Source organism: Vulpes vulpes, chromosome 11 (assembly GCF_048418805.1).
Source record: "Vulpes vulpes isolate BD-2025 chromosome 11, VulVul3, whole genome shotgun sequence".
NCBI classification, from domain to species: domain Eukaryota; kingdom Metazoa; phylum Chordata; class Mammalia; order Carnivora; family Canidae; genus Vulpes; species Vulpes vulpes.
Genome location: NC_132790.1, coordinates 25503272 through 25527796, shown reverse-complemented (window position 1 = coordinate 25527796; position 24525 = coordinate 25503272). Strand labels below are relative to the sequence as shown.

Here is a 24525-nt window from a genome sequence, read left to right as displayed (position 1 = left end):
GTCAGTAGCTTAAGTTGAGGAAAGTGATGACTTGGAAAAGGCCATTGTATTTATCAAGAGCTAATTGGTAATTTTTATTTTTATTTATTTTTATTTTTTTATAATTTTTTTTAAATTTTTTTTTATTATTATTATTATTTATTTATGATAGTCACAGAGAGAGAGAGAGGCAGAGACACAGGCAGAGGGAGAAGCAGGCTCCATGCACCGGGAGCCCGATGTGGGATTCGATCCCGGGTCTCCAGGATCGCGCCCTGGGCCAAAGGCACGTGCCGAACCGCTGCGCCACCCAGGGATCCCTAATTGGTAATTTTTAAAAAGTAGTTTCAGGGCACTGGGCTGACTCAGTAGGTGGAACATATGACTCTTGATCTCAGGGTTAAGCCCAACATTGGGTGTAAAGATTAGTTAAAAATAGAACCTTAAAAAAATAACAAAATAGGGGTGCCTGGGTGGCTCAGTGATTAGGTGTCTGCCTTTAGCTCAGGTCATGATCCCGGGGTCCTGGGATCGAATTCTGCATCAGGCTTCCTGCGGGGAGCCTGCTTCTCCCTCTGCCTGTGTCTCTATGTCTCTCATAAATTAAAACAAACAAAACAAAACAAAAAGCAAAACAAAGAGCTTCAGTAGGGGTTTGGAGAGTCAAGAATTTAGAAGTAAGTGATAGGTATAAATAATATTTGAAAAGTGAACTTGTGATTTAACCAAATATGTATTTGGGTTCTTAAAATACTACTTATTTTGGAAATTTTTATTTATTTCATTTTGTTTTAAAGTAAACTGCCAATGCCAGGCTTGAACTCATGACTCTGAGGTCAAGACCAGCATGCCCTACCAACTGAGCCAGCCAGGGGCCCCTATTAGGAAAAGAAAATTTTTTTTAAGATTTTATTCATTCATTCATGAGAAACAGAGAGAGGCAGAGACACAGGTAGAGGGACTTGACTGTGTCAAGCAGACTCCATGCAGGGAGCCTGACGCGGGACTCGATCCCAGGACTCCAGGATCACACCCTGGGCCGAAGGCAGGTGCCAAACCGCTGAGCCACCCAGGGATCCCCTATTATGGAAATTTTTATTAAAAAGCACAGAAAATAGCATCAAGAACCCATAAACTATTATTCAGCTTCATTAATTTTCAACTCATTACTTATTCACCTATAGCCCTTATTTTCCCTCGCCCCACACCAAAGTGGGTTGAAGTAAATCTCATATATCCAATCGTTGCAGATATTTTGGTATAACTGCTTAAAGACTTGAACATTATTGGTACATTCTTAGCATTCATGGATACAGTTGCCCACAGAACCCTTTATTTTTGGGATTATTCTTATTTTTTCTTTTGAGAGAAAAAGGGATTATGTGTATGCAAACTGGGTGTGGTGGTGGGCATAGGGGGAGAGAGAATCCTAAGTAGGCTCCACACCAAGCTCAGAGCCTGACATGGGGCTTGGTCTCATGACCCTGAGTTCATGACCTGAGCCGAAATGAAGAGTTGGAAGCTTAACTGACTGAGCCACCCAGGCACCCCAGAATACTTCCTCTCTCTCTCTCTCTCTCTCTCTCTCTCTTTCGTTAAGATCTTATTTATTTGAGAGAGAGAGAGAGAAGGGACAAGGAGGGCCAAGGCAGAAGGTGCAGGAGAAGCATACTCCTTGCTGAGCAGGGAACCCAACACAGGGCTTGATTCCAGGACCTCAAGATCAGGATCTGAGCCGAAGGCAGATGCCACCCTGCTTCCTTTCTATTACATGTTTTTGATACTTAATATTTCAGGATGTCGAGATCATTATCCAATTGGACTTTTGCAATGTTGGGACTATTCTGTATTTGTACTGTTTAATATGGTTTGGTAGTTCAACTGAGAAACTGATTTCTAAGTTTAATTTCATTTTAATTTTAATGTAAATGTAAATAGCCTCATGTGACTAATTAATCCTGGATCCTTCCTTAACCATTCTCTTAAAACTGAAGCATATCCCTTCAGAAATGTATACATGTGTACTTCACATCTACATAATTAAGATGAATTAAGTTGATTATAATAGAGAAATAGAGAATGTGATGACGCTTAGATTTAGACAGGTTTTAGGGCACCTCTGGACTAAAGATTTTTATTTTTATTATTATTATTTTTTTAATTTTTATTTATTTATGATAGGCACACAGTGAGAGAGAGAGAGAGAGAGGCAGAGACACAGGCAGAGAGAGAAGCAGGCTCCATGCACCGGGAGCCCGACGTGGGATTCGATCCCGGGTCTCCAGGATCGCGCCCTGGGCCAAAGACAGGCGCTAAACCGCTGCGCCACCCAGGGATCCCAGGACTAAAGATTTTTAATCTGTAGTATTTAAGGCTGTATAAAATCTACTCATATCTTTCAGATCTCTGTCATTGATGTTTAGCATAATGTCTTTCATATAGGTGACCCTAAGATACTGAATCTGTCCAGTCATTAGGAGATAAGTCTTTCTTCCTTTTTTTTTTTTTTTTTTTGGTTTGGTTTTGTTTTGTTTTTGGGGATTTTTTGGGGGGGGGGGGTTCTCCAGGTAAGGAGGTCTTTTTTTTTTTTTTTTTTTGGAGGTCTTTCTTTAAGGTGACAGAAACATCATCATATTGACATTGAGTAAATAGGAAAAAAACTAGATGACTCCTAAAGTTACTACTCATTTGTAAATTTCCTGTGTTTTATCAAGTTGTTTACTATGAAATATTTCTTTCCTTTGGCCTGTGAAACTTTTTTTTTTTTTTTTAATTTTTATTTATTTATGATAGGCACACACACACAGAGAGAGAGAGAGAGGCAGAGACACAGGCAGAGGGAGAAGCAGGCTCCATGCACCGGGAGCCCGACGTGGAATTCGATCCCAGGTCTCCAGGATCGCGCCCTGGGCCAAAGGCAGGCGCCAAACCGCTGCGCCACCCAGGGATCCCTGGCCTGTGAAACTTTTATACTTAATATGATATAGGGGCAAAGTCTTAGAGCAGGAGTTAGGAGAATTGAACTGTGGTCTTTGCCACCTTATAAATTATGTGCTTTTAAAGAGTTTACTTTAATCTCTCTATGGCTCAGTTTCCTTATATGTAAAATGAGAAGAATCTCCCCATCCGCATATATAGTATGGACTGCATAGATGGTCCTTGACAGGTTTCACCCACCGACTTAATGTTAGCACTCTCATTTATTTCTACATATTTAAATATTCACAAAGCTTCCAGAAATTGAAAATAGTTACTTCACACAAAAAGATTAAATACGTTTAATTTTATTTATTTATTTATTTATTTTAAAGAATCCATTCATTTATTCATGAGAGACACAGGCAGAGACACAGGCAGAGGGAGAAGCAGGCTTCATGCTGCTCAGAATGCTTGCTTCTCAGAAGCAAGCCCGATGTGGATTCTATCCTGGGACTCCAGTAACACGCTCTGAGCCAAAGGCAGACACTCAACCTGTGAGCCACCCAGGCGTCCCAAGTACATTTAATTTTAAATAAAATACTCCTTTTGTACTCTAAAAAACTCTAGTTAAACCCATTTTTCCCTCCAAAATATTGTACATTTGTTTTTGAAACCTCTGATAGTGAAATAATTATAGTCTTTTATGTAAACAACATACTTAAATACTTACTTCATCTTCAATCTGATCGATATTATCTTTCTTTTTTTAAGGGAAGAGAGTGGGAAGAAGGGAGGGGCAGAGGGAGAGAAAATGTCATGCAGGCTCCATGACCAGCACAGAACCTGATACAGGGCTCTGTCTCACTACCCTGAGATTATGACCTGAGCCAAAACCAAGAGTTGGATGCTTAACCAACTGACCCACTCAGGTGCCTCTGATCAATATTGTCTTAAATACTGTGATAATTTAGTTTTATTTTTGAGAATGTTCGGATTTGTAGCCATCAAAACTGTGAGGCAATGAATTTCTGTTAAGCCAGTCAGTTTGTGGTGCTCTGTTATAGCAACCCTAGCAAACTAATATGGTGCTCAATATCCCTTTGCAACTAAATACAAAACTCTATATAGCACCTCCTGATAACTATACTGGAAAATATGTATTTCTTGTCAAACCACTAAATTTTTTTGATTAGTCAGACTACCTTAATTTGTGAGTAAATCCCTGTTTTGTGGTTTCCTGATATTAATAATTTGTTTGCTTACAAAATAATGTTGACTGACATTTGATTACTAACTACATATCAGCCCTGTTTTAAATACCTTACAGTCTTAACTAATTTAATCCTTAAAACCAGCCCTGTAAGCTCCTGGAGAAATGGTTGATTTCAGGGCTGGGGCAGGGAAAATACAAAATGAGCCTGAAGTGTCTTCTGGTGCCACAAAGTAAGGAAGTACTTAAGAAAGGATGGGGGCTTATTGAAAAGGCACAGGAACCAGTGTGAAAGAACATCCAATAGAGAAAGTTGGGATAATTTGAGCAAAGTAAATGATGATGGTACTACGTTATTACCCACAGAATTAAGTATCCATGAATCCATAGTTAAATAAATGAACCATTCTTCCTTAATGGAAGAATTCCAGTTAATAAATGTAGATGTGGGGGCACCTAGGTGGCTTGGTCAGTTAAACGTCTGCCTTCAGCTCACCTCATGAACCGAAGATCCTGAGATGGAGCCCCACATCCGGCTCCTTGCTTATCAGAGAGCCACTTTCTCCCTCTCCCTCTGCTACTCCCCCTGCTTGTGCACACTCTCTCTGTCAAATAAAATCTTTAGAAGAATGTAGATAGAATGAGGAAAATACAGAATCACCATTAAAATAGCATAGTAATAATTGCTGTAGGCAAAATCTTCTTTAAATGAACTGTATCCCTCACATGGTGCTTGGAATTCATAACCCCAAGATCAAGAGTCGCATGCTCTATGGATTGAGCCAGCTAAGCACTCAAGATCATTTTTGAATGCTAAAATTAGTTGGCCAAAGTTTGAGAAGAACAGGACATTTGTATAGCTTGAAGTATCTCCCCCAAGATATTTATTATTTAGAAGAGGAAAAATAGTAACTTTATGGTAGAGAAATTATGTAGAGATCACCATAACCAAGTGATCAAGGACTTAACATCAGGAATAAGACAATATGACATCATGTTCCCCTTGTTACAATGCAGTGAGAAAGGCTTATCAGTTCTGTGGTAGTCTTGTCAAAGAATTCATGACCTTAATCTACTAAAAAACATACAAATCTAAATTGAGGGACATTACTTTGTAATAACTGACCAGTATTCTTCAGAAATGGCAAGGTTATGAAAACAAGGAAAGACAGGAAATGTCATAAATAAGAGGAGACTAAGGATATATGGCAGCTAAATACAATGTGAGGTCCTGGGTTGAGTCTTGGAACAGAAAAAGGACATTAATAGAAAAACTGGTGGAACTCAAATAAGTTCTGTAATTTAGTTAATAGCATTCTATCATTGTTAATTTCACAGTTTTGATAATTGTGCTATTTAAGAGGTTTCATTAGAGGAAGTAAAGTAAAAGGTATACTGGAATTCTCTTACTATTTGTAACTTTTCTGTAAGCTTAAAATTATTTCCAAATAAAAAGTTAAAATAATCCTATAAAATAGGTACTAGTGTTATTCCCATTTTTCTTTGAGGAAATTGAAGCACAGAGAGGTCAAGGAACTTGACCCAATGGTATAAGATTAGTAAATGGCCACACTGGGATTCTAACTCAACAGTTTGGTTCAGCAATAACAGAGTTCCAACAATAACACACTAAACTTTATTTTTATATTACTACTTTTCCTTGATAAATTTTATATAGGTGAAATATGTGCAGAAAATACGGGATACTCAGATGTTTCCCAAACCACAAGTGGTGAAAAAAACTAATCATCTCGGGCAACCCCAGTGGCGCAGCGGTTTAGCGGCACCTGCAGCTCAGGGTGTGATCCTGGAGACCTGGGATTGAGTCCCATGTCGGGCTCCCTGCATGGAGCTTGCTTCTCCCTCTGCCTCTCTCTCTCTCTTTCATGAATAAATAAATAAAATCTTTTTTTATTTTTTTTATTTTTTTTATTTTTTAAATAAAATCTTAAAAAAAACTAATCATCTCTAGAAAGTTGAGCTATATAAAGATTTATTTATTCATTCATTCATAGAGAGCGAAGAGAGAGGCAGAGACACAGGCAGAGGGAGAAGCAGGCTCCATGCAGGGAGCCCGATGTGGGACTCCATCCCTGGTCTCCAGAATCACACCCCAGGCTGCAGGCGGTGCTAAACCGCTGCGCCACTGGGGCTACCCGAAAGTTGAGCTATATAAATTAAATCTGTTGGGTAAAGTTAAATATTTCTCCGGTATTTTGCAGTACTGGATTTATGTAATTTATATGACAGGTTTTTTTTTAAAGATTTATTTACTTTAGAGTGTGCACTCTCCCATGAAGGGGAGGAGGGGCAGAGGGAAAAAATCAAGTAGACTACTCACTGAGCACAGAGCCCAGGACCTTGAGATCATGACCTGAGTGGAAATCAAGAGTTGGACGCTCAACCAACTGAGCCACTTAGGTGTCCCTATATAATTCTTAATGTATGTAACTTAAGAGTTGAGAGTAAGATGAGAAGCATTCATTTTTAGTAAAGTTCAATGGTTTTGATAAAATTTGCTTTGTTAATGATTGTATTACTGAGTTACCAGAATCATTTCAAAATGCTGTTTATACACAAGGAAAATCATAGATTTATTTAATCATGGAATTAAAATGTAATATTTAGTATTTAAATTTTTTATTTAAATTCAATTAACATATTGGTTTCAGAGGTAGAGGTCAGTGATTCATTTCGTCTTATATAATACCTAGTGCTCATTACATCATGTGCCCTCCTTAATGTTCAGCACCCAGTTACCCCATCCCCCCACCTCCCTTCTCTCCAGTGACCCTCAGTTTGTTTCTTATGCTTGAGAATCTCTTATGGTTTGTCTCCCTCTCAGATTTCATCTTGTTTTATTTTTTCCTCTCTTCTGCTCTGATCCTCTGTATTTTAATTTGGGGACATCTTGTGATCATAAATGGGTAGGAATATATGAAAAGGGTGCTAAAATATGTCTTTGGACAATGTAAAGGGGCCACCTTAAGTGGACTCTACTCCTTTTCTCTGGAATTTTTGGGTAATCTCAATATAAGGAGGATACAACAACTTGAATGAATGCTGACCCCATGAGAGAGAGATCCTGATGTACTATTTGGAGATTCCTTCTTTAAAACAAAACAAAACTAACTTAAATTTAGATAAAAAACAATTTATCTTCTATTCCTAAATGATATATAACCTGTATTTTAGAATGTATTTATTGCTAGTTTAAACTCTATGTGAGCAAAGACTTTCATTTCCTTATTTCTTGGGACTTAAAAAAATTGGTATGCTATAAAATTTTTTTTTTTTTAGAGTCGAAAGGAGAATGTTTTCAAGCCTTGTTTTTTCTTTGTTGGGGTTTTAGTTTTGATTATTATCGCAATATCCAGAAATATTTTTTTTTCAGAAATATTTTTCCAACATCAAACATCCTTGCTTAAATTTTGCCATAGGCAGAAAAGTTAAGGTACATGTAAGAGAGACTGTAGTCAGAGTTTAAGGAGAGAGTTTTAACCCATGATACAGATACTGTGTGGTAGAATCCTAAAACTGTTGTTTCATCCTCCTACATACAAAGTGTGTATTCTTCATTTTCCATAAAGAGAAACACAGGTGTGATTTTTTTTGGGGGGGGTCTTGTGAATATAACTATGCTTACTTGCTTTTTTTCTTTTTTTAAGATTTTATTATTCATTCATCAGAGACATAAACAGAGACATAGGCAGAGGGAGAAGTAGGGTCCCTGCAGGGAACCTGATGTGGGACTCCATCCCAGGACCGTGGGATCGTGACCTGAGCCAAAGGCAGACACTCAGCCACTGAGCCACTCAGGTGCTCCTAAAGTTACAAGTTTTTTTTTTTTTTTTTAAGATTTTATTTATTTATTCATAGAGACACAGAGAGAGAATGAAAGGCAGAGACATAGGCAGAGGGTGAAGCAGGCTCCATGCAGAGAGCCCGACGCGGGACCGGGTTCAGGGTCCCCAGGATCATGCCGTGGGCGGCAGGCGGCACTAAACCACTGCGCCACCAGGGCTGCCCACATTACAAGTTTTTATATGAAGTTTATGTATATATAACTTTTTTAATATAAAGTTATAAGTGTGGTAATATTACAAGGGTAAACAAATCAATTGGCAGAATAGAAATTCCATAACTAGACCAATTAATTTATAGACAGGTGAATATTACAAAACTGACAGCAAAACAATGAAGAAAAGTACTGTTTTTTAATACATTATGTTTGGATAAATACATACCCATGCTGAGAAAATTTAAACCTGATGTCTACTTCATAGTACACATTAAAATCAGTTTTGTTTTTTTTTATTTTTTACATTTATTTATTTATTTATTTATTTATTTATTTATTTATTTATTTATTTTTTATTTAAATCAGTTTTGGATGGATTATAAATCTAAGTATGAAAGGCAAAGCAAATAAACAAAAACCTCCAAAAACACTTCTAAAATATAATACAGGAGCCTATCTTCATTACTCAGGTGATGAGAAAATGTCTTAGAACACATTTACCTATATTAAAGCTAGTATTTTCTGTCCATGAAAAAATTGCCATTAAGAGTAAAAAAAGTGAGCACCTGGGTGGCTCAGTGGTTGAGTGTCTGCCTTCAGCTCAGGTCATGATCCCAGGATTCTGGGATCAAGTTCAGCACGGAGCTCCCTGCATGGACCCTGCTTCTCCCTTTGCCTATGTCTCTGCCTCTCTCTGTGTCTCTCATGATTTAATAAATAAAATCTTATTAAAAAAAATGGAGCATTAATACATTTACATTTGATATAATTATGTATTTGGATTTATTTATTTTTTAAAAAGTATTTATTCATTCATTCAGAGAGAGAGAGAGAGAGAGAGGCAGAGACACAGGCAGAGGGAGAAGCAGGCTCCATGCAGGAAGCCCGATGTGGGACTCGATCCTGGGTCTCCAGGATCACACCCTGGGCTGCAAGCGGTGTAAACCGCTGCGCCACCGGGGCTGCCCTGTATTTGGATTTAAAGTAAATTTACTGCGCAGCCCAGGTCGCTGAGCGGTTTAGCGCTACCTTTAGCCCAGGGCCTGATCCTGGAGATCCAGGATCGAGTCCCGCATTGGGCTCCCTGTATGGAGCCTGCTTCTCCCTCTGCGTGTGTGCCTCTCTCTCTCATGAATAAATAAATAAAATCTTTTAAAAAATACGATTTGCTATCGTAGTGTACTTTCTTTTTGTCCTTGATGTTTCTTTTACTCTTGTGTTATTTGGATTTAGTCTTTTAAAAATTATTCCATATTCTTTGTTATTAATTGGGAAGTTATAATTTTTTTGCCTTTTATTGATTACTATAGAAATTGTGACATGTAGCCATGATTTACAAAAGTCTACAATTAATTGATTTACCATTCTGGACAATGCAAGGGCCTTAGAGCTCTAACTCTACTTACCAGTCTTCCTGATTTTACTTACTATGTGTATTTTAAGTATGTGTTTAAAATCCTATAAGATGTTACAGTGCTTAGATTTTTTTTTTTTTTTAGTGCTTAGGTTTCTTTTAATAAAATCTGATTGAAGTACAATAGATAAAAAACATACAAATCATAAGTGTATAGCTTGAATGAGAAAATTTGCTAGATGACTTGAATATTGCCATACTTACGAAAGTTATTTCTTACTGTAAATTAGTAAATATGGCTTTCTGATTTTAAAACCTCTATATCCTGAGCTTTATTATGAGATATATCCCATGGACCATATCTACTTTCATCTTTACAAGAACATAAGGCTGCTGTAGCCTATTGTATGCTAGACTCTCGGGTGCCTTAGTAATGGATGCTGTTTCTATTCATTGGTTAATTCAGTGCCAGGCAGGAACTGATAGGAGTATAGATAGCCATGAACAACATAGATGAAGTTCTTAATTCTGCAACTTACCATTTGTAAGTTGGGAGGAATAAACTAGTAAATAAGTAAGGTACAGATCAGTTTCAACTCTTCTTCTTATCCTTGTGATACATTCATAGATGGATATTGAGTTCGTTGTAGGAATACCATAAAAGCCCTACTGCCATCTAGAATATTTACAGAAATACAGTTTTAGGCCGGAAGTAATTTGAAAAGTAATTTAGTTTTCCACAAAATTAGGTTACATGAGCAAAATCTCAGAGGCTCCAAGGTACATGTTATGCCTGAAGAATAACTAGTAGCCTTTTATCACTGTCAAATGAAGTTTGTTTGGCAAGGGTAGGATATGAGTCTAGAAGGCTAGATTCCAGTTTGCTTGTAAAGGTTTCTGAATGCCTGCTAAGGATTTTTAACTTTATTTATGGATACTGGAAAGCCTTGGAATGCTTTATAAATTAACAAAAGATACCTCTAGTAGTATAGAGGCTGGACACTTTGAACAGTGCTTTCTTCTCTTCTTGATTCTCTTGTGTATGTGCATGTTTGTGTCTTTCAGAGGATTGTGAACTCCTTTGTGGTGTGTGCCTTATTAATAATTTTTCATTCTCCCAGCCTTCTTGTTCCCTAGCACCTAGTAGTTTTGGCATGAAGTGAGAAATAAATAGTAGCATTAAAATATTTGTTTACTCTTTATTTATCTTTGATAAGATTAGCCAATCTCTACCTTTATGTGAATATCTTTCCTGTCTTCATCTCTTTTTGTTTTTTAAATTTTTATTTTAATTCCTTTTAGTTAACATACAATGTTATGTTAGTTTCAGGTATACAAATAGTGATTCAGCAATTCCATATACCACCCAGTGTTTGTGGTTTTTAAGTTTTTATTTTGATTCTCTTGTCTTTGTCTCTTATGTTGTAATACAGTATTTCTTTGTTTTTTTACTTTGGATGTTTCCATTTCATTATCCTGTTAACTATAGGTTTAGGTTTTATGTCTCTCACATAAATACTGTTATAAAGATAAAACATCTTTTTTAAGATAAAACATCTTTATTAAAAACAACTTTTGAGCTGTAGATGATGAAATTACTTATTTCAACAAATATTCTATACAATCAAACTCATAATCCCCATTTTTAAATGATTGTAAGAGTGTAGCTGTAGTTGTCTTTTTTTCTTTTTTAGAACTAAAATCGTTATTTGATTTAGGTCTAGAGAAAGGCCACTAGATTTATTGAACTTCAATACTGTTGACTAGGTTAGCTACATTGGAGTAGTATTATCTTGGTTAATTGATTTTGCATGTGTGTACTCTCTTTTAAGTAAACTCTATCCCCAGCATGGGGCTTGAACTCCTCATCCCGAAATTGAGTCTCATGCTATACAAACTGAACTAGCCAGGTGCCACAGTTTTCTGTTTTGCTATAGAATTGCACCACCTATGTGAGATGTCTTAGATATGATAATTGTGTTGGATTTTGCTTGCAACTGAGCTTTGCTGCTGTGGTCCCTAAGTACCTTACTTAGCTGTCTTCATTACCATGATGGAATAGTGGCTATAGATAGGGGTTTTGGGGGCAGCCCGGTGGCCCAGCGGTTTGGTGCCACCTTTAGCCCGGAGTGTGATCCTGGAGACCTGGAATTGAGGACCATGTCTGGCTCCCTGCATGGAGCCTGCTTCTCCCTCTGCCTCTCTCTCTCTCTCTCTCTCTCTCTCTCTCTGTCATGAATCAGTAAATAAATAATTCTAAAAAAGGGTTTTTTTTGTAAGCTCTGTTACTAAAATCATAGCATCTGATTTATTTTTTTTATTTTTTTTTTTAAGATTTTATTCATCCACTCATGAAAGACAGACAGGGGCAGAGAGAGAGAAGCAGAGGGAGAAGCAGGCTCCATGCAGGGAACCCGACATGGGACTCGACCCTGGGTCTCCAGGATCAATAGCATCTGATTTAAATTACAGTTATCATCATACCACATTAATGTTTTAGTAACTTGTTTTTATGGGAAAAGGTTAGAAAAATATAAATATCTAGTTGGTTGTTTCAGTATTATCTGACCAATATAACCGGCTAAGAATTATGAAGCAGTTCATATATTTTTATATGTGTAGATTAAAGAATAATTGAGACTTCTCTTTTTAGCAGACACCAGTCTTCTATGAATCGAAAGTATTCTTGAAGAGTGTATTATGTTAGGAATTACTTTATCACTTCTAGAAATTCTGTCCTAAGTTGGTATACCTTGTTATTCTAGAGGCCTAATAATTTGTTTCTTTAACCTTTAATAATCAGCCCTTCTTAAACATTCCTTTTAGTTATCTTTGGTATTCCAATATTAGTTTTTTGAAAAGTAGACTGTTTCTAAATTTTACTCATCTAAATAGTGAACAATCTTACACCTAAATCTTTGTGTACTTGTCTGATTATTTCCTTTAGATACATGTTTAGATCAAACCATATGCTGGATCCAACTGCATGTTACTGTTTTTGATAAATACTACCAAGTGGAACTGTAGAAAAGACTGTTCCTATACTGGAATTTGAAGTAAAATGCCCCAAATGCTTCCAATTTTAAATGAGAAAAAAATTAAACTAAACTACACAATACTATTAGAACTTATAGCCTTTGTTAATATTATAGTCAGGGCTCATTCATTCAGAGAAGGACCCATTCAACCTAAGGAAAAGGGCTTGTAGTTAAGGTTGTATGTACCAAGTGTTAGGAGAGCATAGAGGATGGAGCTGCAAAGACATAGGATATTTGGGTAAAGGCTTTGCAGAAAATATGAAATTTAACTAGAATATGACAACATCTTTAAATTTTTTTGTAATGGTTTAATTGTAAAGTGATTTTCATAATGGGGCCATAATACTTTTAATGGATTCTGAAAATATTTTAAAATACTTTTTATTATGGATATTTTCAAACATATATCACAGTAGTATAGATAGTATGATGAACTCCATTCAGTGCTGACTTCCACGCACCAAACAGCCTTTTTTTTTTTTTTTTTTTAAGATTTTATTTATTTATTTGTGAGAGAGAGAGAGAGAGACAGGCAGAGACATAGGCAGAGGGAGAAGCAGGATCCCGGTACTCCAGGATCATGCCCTGAGCTGAAGGCAGATGCTGTTTTTGTTTTGTTTTGTTTTTTGTTTTTAAAGACTTTATTTATTCACGAGAGACACACACACAGAGAGAAGTAGAGACACAGGCAGAGAAGCAGGCTCCATGCAGGGAGCCTGATGTGGGACTCGATCCCAGGTCTCCAGGATCACGCCCTGGGCTAAACCGCTGAGCCACTGGGGCTGCCCTGAAGGCTGATGTTTTTCACTGCTGAGCCACCCAGGTGTCCCAAACAACCTATACTATTAAGGTAAATCTGAGTTTATTGCCTATCATGGTAGGTGAGGTAATAGTAGCTATATTAGTTTGGTAGGGTTACTGTAATAAATTACTACAGATTGGGTGACTTGACAGAAATTTATCTCATAGTTCTGGAGGCTAGAAGTTCCAAGTCAACCTAAACTCAGGGTCATGAATTTACACCCCACATTGGGCATGGAGCCTACCTTAAAACAACAACAACAACAACAACAACAACAACAACAACAGTAGAATTCCCAAGTCAAACTGTTAGGATGGTCATTCTCCATCTGAAAGCTCTATGGAAGAAACTGTCCCATGCTTCTATCTTAGCTCATGGTTTTCCTTGGATTGTGGCAGTATAACTCCAGTCTCTGCCTCTGTTTTCATATGGCCTTCTCCTCTCTTTATGCTTTCTTTGTGTCTCCATGTCCATATTTTCTTTTTAAAAATTTATTTATTTGAGCACGCACGTGCACGCACACACATGCTGCTGCAAAGGGGCAGAGGGAGAGAGAGAATCCTAAGCAAGCTCCCTGTTGACAGTGGAGCCCGTCTGGGGGCCTGATTTGACGATCCTGAGATAATGACCTATGCCAAAAGTAGGAGTCAGAAGCTTCACTGACTGAGCTATCTAGGTGCCCCAAGATTTTCCTTTTCTTTTAAAGATACCAGTGATGTGATAGGACCCACCCTAATCTAGCATGACCACATTTTAATCTGATTATGTCTATAAAAACCCTTTTTCCAAATAAGGTCACATTTCCAAGGTTCTGGGTAGATACGAATTTGGAGGACATACTATTGAGAAGAGGGCAAAGTTGGGATGTTTATGGATTTTGAGGTCTGATTTAAGGTGACAATTTTTGTTTTGCTTTGTTTTGTTTTTAGATATATTTATTTATTTTGAGGGGCAGAGGGAGAGAATCTTCAAGTAGACTCCCTTCTGAGCTGTGGGGCTCAATCTCAGGACCCATGATCATAACCTGAGCCAAAACCAGGTGCCACTAGGTTGGCAGTTTTAATATGGGGGCTTGATTAGGATTGTTTAAGTATTGTGTTATAGTTTTAAGATTTGTGGGCTTAACAAAGTGTTTTGTGACAAGGTTCAAAGCATCTGTGAGAACAAACAATCATTTGGTGGTATCTATTAACAAGATGAAGAGTTTTATGTTTATTTGAATGGACTTTTGGGAATTTCCTAAAGAAATAATAGTTATTTGCAACTTTTATTCTCCTAGAGAAGAATTTCCTGGAGTAGTAAAGCCAGGTTGATAACAGTAGAATGATGAAGTCATGTTTATGCAGACTGTAAGCTTTGTGAATATAATTGGTTTCAGGGTTTGTTTGTTTTTTAAGATTTTATTTATTTTTTCATGAGAGACAGAGAAAGAGGCAGAGACACAGGCAGAGGGAGAAGCAGGCTCCATGCAGGGAGCCCAATATGGGACTGGATCCCAGGACTCCGGGATCATGCCCTGAGCCGAAGGCAGACCCTCAACCACTGAGCCACCCAGGCGTCCCTGGTTAGATTTTTTAATTTAGCCATAGTATATATGCAGTGAAGTGTACAAATATTGAAACTTTTTTTTAAATATTTTATTTTGTGGGTGCTTGGGTGGCTCAGTTGGTCAAGCATCTGCCTTCAGCTCAGGTCATGATCCTAGGGCATGTTGGGCTCCCTGCTCAACAGGGAGCCTGCTTCTCCCTCTTGCTCATACTCTTGCTATTTCTGTTGCTCATTCTCAAATACATCTTTAAAAAAATTTTTTTGTAGATTCTTTTTCATCTTTGGTCATGAGTGGTGTTGGCCTATAATTTTTTTTTTATAATCTTGCCATTTAAAAAAATCAGTTATACAAGCAAGATTGATTTAATATTTCAAAGTCAGTCATTCTAATTCACTCCATTAACATAAAGGAGTAAAATTTCAGTAGATGCAGAAAAAGCACTTCACAAAATTCAAAACCTGTTTAATTAGCTGCATACTTTTAATTAAGAATAAAAGTGAACATCCTAAAGTCTGATAAAGGTTATTTACCAGTATCCCTCTCATTCCATCCCCTAAAACTGATACAAATAATATCATACTTGGTAAAATACAGACTTCATTTCCTTTCAGTTTAGAAAGCAGACTGTGATGTCCATAGGAATATTTTTAAAGATTTTATTTATTTATGTATGTATTTCTTTGAGAGAGAGCTTCCATGTGCACACACATGGTTGTGCTAGCTGGGGGAGGGGCAGAGGGACAGGGAGAGAATCTCAGGGAGACTCCTATGCCAGGTATGGAGCCTGATGCAGGGCTAAATACCACCACCTGAGATCATGCCTAAGCCAAAACCAAGAGTTAGACACTTAACTGAGTCACCCAGCGGCACCATCCATAGGAATATTTTAAAGCCAATTCCGGAAGTCTTATTGTCCTATCATTAATTATTTTAGCAACTAGCCTATAAGACAATGGAGAGAAAATACGGGAATGCATAGTCCATAGTGGTTTCAAAAAACTTTTCTTTCAGTTATGTATCTGTGTGCTGGGTTAGGTTTTTATTTTATTTATTTATTTGGCAAAGAAAGCATATGCAGGGGCAGCTGCAGTTGGAGGGGGAAAGGCAGATTTTCCTGTTGAACGGGAAGCCTAATAGAGGGCTCCATTCCAGGACCCTGGAATCATTTCCTGAGCTAAAGGCAGATGCTTAATCACCTGAGTCATCCAGGTGCCTCTGGGTTAGGATTTTAAATGTATTTCTTTGGTATTATAGTCAAAATACCTAGGAACCCACTGTCCTAGAAGGTGGAGTCTTTTAGAAGTTTACTGGTCACACGAAACTTAAATGAAACCTTTGCTATCTGCTTTATTGAGGCTGTTTTGTGACAGATTATTTTTCCTTATCAGTTTTACTGAGGAAGCCTATTATCTATAGATTGCATCTATTGCAATAGACTGCAGTAAATTCCTTCTATTTAAAATATACAATTCCGTGAGTGTTGATATTGCAGTAATCAAAGAATATCTCCATTATTCCTAAAGGATTCCTTGCTTTGTCTACTAGCCCTAGGAAATTACTGACCTACCTTTTTGTCTATTTTGTTTTAAGGGTTTAGGAATAATCAATAAAACAATTTTAAAATAAGCTTTATTGTTTAGAATAGTTTTAGATTTACAGAAAAACTGAGAAGATAGTATAGTTCCTATAAACCTATACCCAATTTCTATTATTGACATTTTTTGTCAATATTGTACATTTTTTATAATTAATGAACCAATATTGTACATTATTATTAAGTAAAATCCATAATTTATTTAGATTTCCTTAGTTTTCCCCTGTGTCCTTTGTCTATTCCAAGATTCTATCAAAATATCCTATTTCATTAGTTTTGTCTCCTTAGACTCTTCTTAGCTGTGACAGTTTTTCAGACTTCTGATTTTAATGACTTCAACAGTTGGAGGAGTACTGGTCAAATATTTTGTAGGATGCTCCTCCACTGGAATTTGTCTGATCTTTTTTTTTTAAAAATTTTTATTTATTTATGATAGTCACACACAGAGAGAGAGAGAGGCAGAGACATAGGCAGAGGGAGAAGCAGGCTCCATGCACCGGGAGCCCGACGTGGGATTCAATCCCAGGTCTCCAGGATTGCACCCTGGGCCAAAGGCAGGCACCAAACCGCTGCGCCACCCAGGGATCCCCAATTTGTCTGATCTTTTTCCTTACAATTGGACTGGGGTTATGGGTTTTTGGAACTGATCTGTTCTTTATAAAGAAGAAGAATATCCTAAAACGTAGATTAGCCGCCTTTTTTTTTTTTTTTTTTAAGATTTCCCTGATTTAAGTTTTTTTTTTTTTAAGATTTTATTTATTTATTCATGAGAGACACAGAGAGAGAGAGAGAGAGAGAGAGGCAGAGACACAGGCAGATGGAGAAGCAGGATCCATGCAGGGAGCCTGACGTGGGACTCGATCCAGGGTCTCCAGGATCAGGCCCTGGACTGAAGGCGGCACTAAACCGCTGAGCCACCGGGGCTGCCCAAGAACATGATTTTTGGTTAGAAATGGAATAGAATCATGTTTCAGCAGAGAATAAACTGATTAACCTTGGACAATTTACTAAAGTTTTGAGTTATCGTTTCTTAAAAAATGGAAATAAAGTTTCCTCTTTATAGAGTTAATATCAAGATTAACATTGTCTTATAAAATGCCCAGGCTATATCTTTGGAAGGGGAGGAGCAGCGTAGGGGGTGGGGGTGACTGGGTGGCAGGCACTGAGGGGGGCACTTGACAGGATGAGCACTGGGTTGTTATTCTGTATGTTGGCAAATTGAACACCAATAAAAAATAAATTTATTATAAAAAAAATACCCAGGCTAGTTAAAAAAAATTTTTTTTTGCATTATTATACACACATAACCTTGGTTGTATAAGCTATAGAGACTTACTGTGTTTTGATAATGTTTTGGGGTTTTTTTTTTTAAGATTTTATTTATTCATGAGAGACACAGAAAGAAGCAGGATCCTCGAGGGGAACCTGGTATGGGACTTGATCCCCAGACTCCAGTACTATGCCCTGAGCTGAAGGCAGATGTGCCCAACCACTGAGCCACCCAGGCGTCCATTGATAATGTTTTATAATAAAATTGTGCTTTGTGGTAAAGGTATTTTTAATGAAATCACTTGTTTAAATAAGATTTACTTTGAACACTCCTATATTTTTTTACTTTCTGAAAAGTGTTAAGTATCAGTAACATGTTGTTTGCTTAGTAGGATGTACCAAACTTTGTTATGCTCTGATGGTGTAAAGAAGACAAATATGGAGCTTATAATCTTTTTTTTTTTTTTTTAAGATTTACTTGAGAGAGAACAAACAAGCATGAGTGGGAGGGACAGAGGGAGAGAGAGAGAATCTCAAATAGACTCCACACTGAGCTTGGAGCCCGAGGTGGGGCTTGATCTCATGACCCTAAGACCATGACCTAAGCCCAAGCCAAGAGTCAGACACTTAACAACTGTACCACCCAGGTGACCCCCAGAACTTATAATCTTTTAGAAAAAACAACATGAAGCAAATCATTTTAACTTTGCATACCATTTTACAGGAGGTTTGAGGTAAACAAGAACAATATATTTACCAGGAGCCTATATTGAATTATTTAAAATGCCTTAGGGGCACTGCCTGGCTCAGTCAGTAACATGGGATTCTTGATGTTGGGATTGTGAGTTCAAGCCCCACACTGAGTGTAGAGATACCTTAAAAATAAAATCTTTTAAAAATAAAAATAAAATGCTTAATTTTTAATCCTTTGAATAAAAAGTATTTTAACAAGCTATTTTATATTTCTTTGTTATGTATTTTATATAGTCCCTTGCTTTTATCCACCACTGTTTTCCCTCTGTGAAATGCATATATTGCCTTTTATCTCTTCAGATTTTTACATTTACTTGATACAGATTACAGTCAGTGTTAAAAAACAGTAGTATGTATATTGTTCCTGACTTTCCTATGAATGGTTCTAGAGTTTTACCTTTAAGTGCATATTTTTATATGTAAAAAATATTTCAGGGGCTCCTGGGTGGCCTAGTTGGTTAAGTTCAGCTCATGATCCCAGGACCCTGCATTGGATTCCATGCTGAGCTAGTCTTCCCCCACCCCCTCTGCCTGCAGCTCCCCCTGCTTGTTTGCACACACTTGTGCATGCTCTCTCTGTTAAATAAAGTATTTTTAAAAGTTTTCAGAAAAACATATGCCAACATTAGTTATATACAGGTGGTATGATATACATAATTTTCACTTTGTTCCTGTTATTTTCTGTACCACCAGTAAAATACAATATGCATTTGACTCTTTTATGTGAAAAGGATGGTGAGCGTTTGTTTTTTTGTTTTTGTTTTCAGTGAAAACTATATGTACTATTTACTAATGAAGAAATTCATAGCTCAACTGTTGATCTATAAAGAGGTTTCTTCTCAAGTCTAATCCCGGTTCTGTTAGGGCCAAAGTAATATTTGCTTGGCCTTTGTGAATTAGAGATATCAACATAATTGATTATTTTCTTCCATCTTTTCATTTCCTTCAATTCTTCACTAAATAAATACTCTTAATTTGAGATATTATTATCTGTTATTAGAGAAAGGAGTTTCAATAAGCTAGGGGCTATATGTTCCTAAATCATTAGTGGTAGAACCATTGCAGATATTTCTGATTGACTTTAATTGCAGTTCTCTGTAGAACAATCACTTAAGAACCCAATGTAATGTTTTAACTGATGAATCTTTTTTTTCCTTTTCTTTTCAGTTGGAAAGACATCCTTGATCACCAGATTCATGTATGACAGTTTTGACAACACCTATCAGGTATTTTATTTTCCTGACTTGCTGGTTGTCTCTATTTTGTGTTAGTACTATATTTAAGGTCTTCTTAAAAATCCACTTATTTGCATAAAAGCACTTTCTGTAACTGTAAAATGCTATAGAAGTACAGAGTATAACTGATTTTACTCATAGTCCTCAGTCTTTTCACTTGATTTCTTTATCTCCTCTTCCAAAGTTCATTGAAAGATTATCACTAAGTACCATCTGGGATAGAAGTAGGAGTGACTGTAGATATTCTCTTATGTGATTCAGCCTAGGATTCTGTGACCTTTGATCTATACCTAAAGTCAAAAATAAATTAATGATGTAATTAGGAATCATTAACAGAAGGAGACTGGGGAAATTCGCAAATATGTGGAAATTAAACAGCACATTCCCAAATAGTGAGCCAAGGGAAAGAATTCACAAAGGAAATTTAAGAAATACTTTGAGACAAATGGGGTGAAAAAAAAAAACCCACAACATACCAAAACTTATAGCATACAGCTAAAGCAGTACTATAAGGGAAAGAAAAAATATAATAAATCAATAATTTAACCTTCTTCCTTAAGAAACTAGAAAAGTAAACTAATAAAATAAGCAAAAGACATGACAAAGAACTGTTATCCAAAACAGAACTCTTAAAATCACATAGTAGTAAAGAATTAATTCTTTACGTTTTTTAAGTTTTGATAGATGTGTACACCTATGAAGCTACCACCACAATCAAGATTAAGAACATTTTTATCATCCCAAAAGGCATTTGTCTTAATTAAGCCTTTTATTAAAAACCATAAAGATGGGACACCTGCGTGGCTCAGTGGTTGAGCATCTGCCTTTGGCTCAGGGCATGATCCTGGAGTCTCGGGAATAAATAAATAAATAAATGCCATAAGGATCATAGAACAGAGATGACTGAAACCTAAATCTGACATTTTAGAAAAGTCAGTTTTTAAAAAGCTAATTGGTTTATACTGTATATATTTCATTATCATTCTTTTGAATATTTCAGAAATGGTTTAGCCAACTCATAAGACATGAAAAGAGCAAGTTTAGAAATGAAAAGTAGTCCAGACAGAGTGCTTTGGTTTCTTCTGGACTCTTTTAGATCAAATATTCCAGATTTTCTAGGTCTCTGCAACTCTACAGCCTGTAGGCTTCACCTACGGGACCTTCTCTCATGTACAGTGTCTTGATTCTGAGCAATGCTCTGTATCTTTTCATCAGAATAGCTATAAATACCACTTCCAGAGATTAACAAAAGTATTGACGTTATTGAGCCGCATCTGGAAAGTTCCTAAAAAGTGTAAGCTCAAATCTTTGGGAGTAGAACCATTACCATAAGCTAAAAAATCTGAACTAGGACTCAGTCTCAGGCTAAAAGACTTATTACCTAGAGCCTTTTTAGAGTTCTCTGGGTGTCTTTTTCTTTTCTTTTCTTTTCTTTTCTTTTCTTTTCTTTTCTTTTCTTTTCTTTTCTTTTTTTTAAGATTTTATTTATTTATTCATGATAGGAGGTAGGGGGCAGAGACAGGCAGAGGGAGAAGCAGGCTCCATGCCGGGAGCCTGACTTGGGACTCTGCCTTGGGACTCGATCCCCGGGACTCCAGGATCATGCCCCGGGCCAAAGGCAGGTGCTAAACTGCTGAGCCACCCAGGGATCCCCTCTTTTCTTTCTTTCTTTCTTTCTTTCTTTCTTTCTTTCTTTCTTTCTTTTTTAAAGATTGTATTTATTCAAGAGATACACAGAGAGAGAGAGAGAGAGAGAGAGAGGCAGGCAGAAACATAGGCGGAGGGAGAAGCAGGCTCCATGCAGAGAGCCCAATGTGGGACTCAGTCCCGGGACTCCGGGATCACACCCTGAGCCAAAGGCAGACACCCAACCGCTGAGCCACTCAGAAGTCCCTTTTCTGGCTGTTTCTCAAGAATTTTGTTATACCCATGTTCTCAGTGAAATTAAGGAGAATTTTCAGGCATACCAAAATGCTATTTCTGTTTCCTTATGCTGCTGTTCAGTCAGTCATATATAAGGGTAGTGATGTTGACATAAGGGTAGTGATATTGGTAGAATTTGACAAATAAGGAAAGATTTTGATTCTTTGTGGAAAAGTTGCTAATGAAGTTAAAGTATCATTGTACTTTGGCATTAATAGGAGACACTAATTAACAATGTGAGTTATAAGTTTTTATAACAGATACAATCCTAGATGTTCTTTTAGTTTAGCTCTTATAAGGAAATTTAGGCAATATAGTACCTTACATTCTTATTTGGGGAAATCTGCTTGACAGTAAATTAAGTATTTGAATATGATGAACTGACCTTATGTGGTTAGCTGCTAACTTAATTATCAGATGGGAGATTTGAAGATTCCCTACTTTACCCCCCAACACACACACACACACACACACACACACACACACACACGACAGAAAGACTTCTGAAATGGATAATTAAAGAGAGAGTCTCATTGCTAGAAATTTATTATTGGGATTCTATGAGCCATATGTAATATATATATCAACCTTAGTTTAAGAGAAGTTTTACCTCACAAAAATGATAAATTTTGTTGTTAATAATTCATGTTCTATGTATGATTCCTTTGCAATGAATTAATTTCATTTAAGAAGGAGGAAATCGGTGGGCCAGAAGAGTCTTTAACTGACCAAAATTTAGGCATTATTTCAAAACGAAATAAAAAAAAAAAAAACTGTTCTAACTAGAGAGCCTGGAATTGGATCTCTTAAAGTTGCTCTTCTTTTTCACTACTTATTTTTTTTTCCAGTTGTAAACCCACAGATTTTCTAACAGTTTAGACTATATCAGCTTGAACCATATTACATTGCTATTTTAATAATTTAAAAAATGATAAAATGTCAATTTTACATGGTTCAGCTTAATATAAATAAGCTCAAGATTCCCACAGTTGGAGGAGTAGATTCATTCATTTTCCTGTTTTTTGTTTGTTTCAGATTAATCATTCTTTTATCCCCCCCCTCCCGCTTTTAGATTGTATTTATTCATGAGGGAGGCGGAGACATACACAGAGGGAGAAGTGGGCTCCCCACAGGGAGCCCTATGTGGGACTTGACCAAGACCCAGGGATCAACCGCTGAGCCACCCAGGCATCTCAAGATTCATTCTTTTATTTGAGAAAGATTATTTTGCTCAGACTAACCTTTGAGATTACTTTGAATGTAGAAGATTTCTATCAAAGGCTGTTAAAAATTGACAGTAAACATAAATTCACCTTCATGGTAGATAATGAAGCCATCTATGTGTCTGTTGTGGAAATCTCAATATTGAACCCCCAACCTACATTCACCTAAATAGGTTGATAGGTCAGATTATGTCCTCCATCACCGCTTCCCTCAGATTTGATGGAGTCCTGAATGTTGATCTGACAGAATTCCAAACCAAGATGGTGCCCTATCCCTGCATCTAATTCTCTTTGGCCACGTATGCTTCTGTCATCTCTCTCAATGAACAGTTTTCTGTAGCAGAGATCACCACTGCATGCTTTGAACCAGCCAATCAGATGGTGAAATGTGATCCTTACCACGGTAAATGTATGGTATGCTGCCACTGCCACCAAGATCTATCCTGTTTATGGATTGGTACTATACTGCCTTCAAAGTTGGCATTAATTACAAACCTCCCACTGTGGTACTTTATGGAGGCCTAGCCAGAATACAGCGAGCTGTGTGCATGCTAAGCAACGTCACGGACATTTCTGAGACTTGGGCTTCCCTGGACCACAAGTTTGACCTGATGTATATGTCAGGCATGCCTCTATTCACTGGTATGTGGCTGAGAGCATGGAGGAAGAGTTTTCTGAGGCCTGTGAGGACATGGCTGCCCCTCAGAAGGATTATAAGGAGGTTGGTGTGGGGACACCTGCATGACTCAGCAGTTGAGTGTCTGCCTTTGGCTCAGGGCAAGATCCTGGGATCCCGGGATCCAGTCCCACATCAGGCTCCCTGCATGGAGCCTGCTTCCGCCTCTGCCTGTGTCTCTGCCTCACTCTGTCTCTGATGAATAAATAAGTAAAAAATCTTTTTTTAAAAAAAATAAGGTTGGTGTGATTTAGTTGAAGGAGACCTTGAAGAAGAAGGAAAGGAGTATAAGGTTAAAAATGTCACAAAGTTGCTGCTTTTACAGAGAAGCTTATTCTGTTTTAACATTGAAAAGCTGAGTTCTGATCAGTTAATTTATATGTAGCAGTGTATACTCATACTCTTCATATATAGTTGGTGATGTGTGCTTTAAAACACATTTTGTTACAGACCGTTTCTCTGATGGATTTGAATAAAGTATTTCCATCTTAAATGGAAAACCACCCCAAACAAACATAAATTCAGTGTGGCATAGTTTAAGACATTAAAACATTTAAAACAATTAAATAAAATTAATTTGCCCAGGAAGACGGTGGTGATTGAATACATCCTTAAGCTCTTTAAGTTAAAACTTTTAAATTGTAACAAACAAAATTCTAGTTTGTTACCAATAGAAATAAAATACCCCCTGGATGGACTGTTTTTCTCATCTAATATTTGATTTCTTGTTTTTTAATTTTAATTTTTAAGGACTCTTTTTTTCTCCTATCAGAAGTATTGTTACTCTATGGGGAGTGGGAAGAGAATAGTTCTTTTTTTCAAACTGTGCCAAGAACACTTAATATGAAATCTACCTTCTAATTAGATTTTTAAATGTACAATATAGTATTATAATATGCACAGTGATCTCTAGAACTTGATCATCTTGCATAACACTTGATCTTAGCCAAAAGGCCGAGAAGCAGTGTTCACCTTGCATA

At 37.0% G+C, this 24525-nt stretch overlaps 1 protein-coding gene across 5 annotated transcripts in view; it reads left to right on the top strand.

Annotated features, from left to right (window-relative positions):
- RAB6A (RAB6A, member RAS oncogene family) overlaps nt 1-24525 on the top strand; it is a 78783-nt gene that overhangs the window by 22362 nt on the left and 31896 nt on the right. For all 5 annotated transcript variants that reach the window (XM_026010513.2, XM_026010514.2, XM_072727382.1 and 2 more), the window contains one exon: nt 19656-19714. In XM_026010513.2, coding sequence (XP_025866298.1) covers nt 19656-19714 — 59 coding nt within the window. The remainder of the gene's footprint in view (nt 1-19655; nt 19715-24525) is intronic.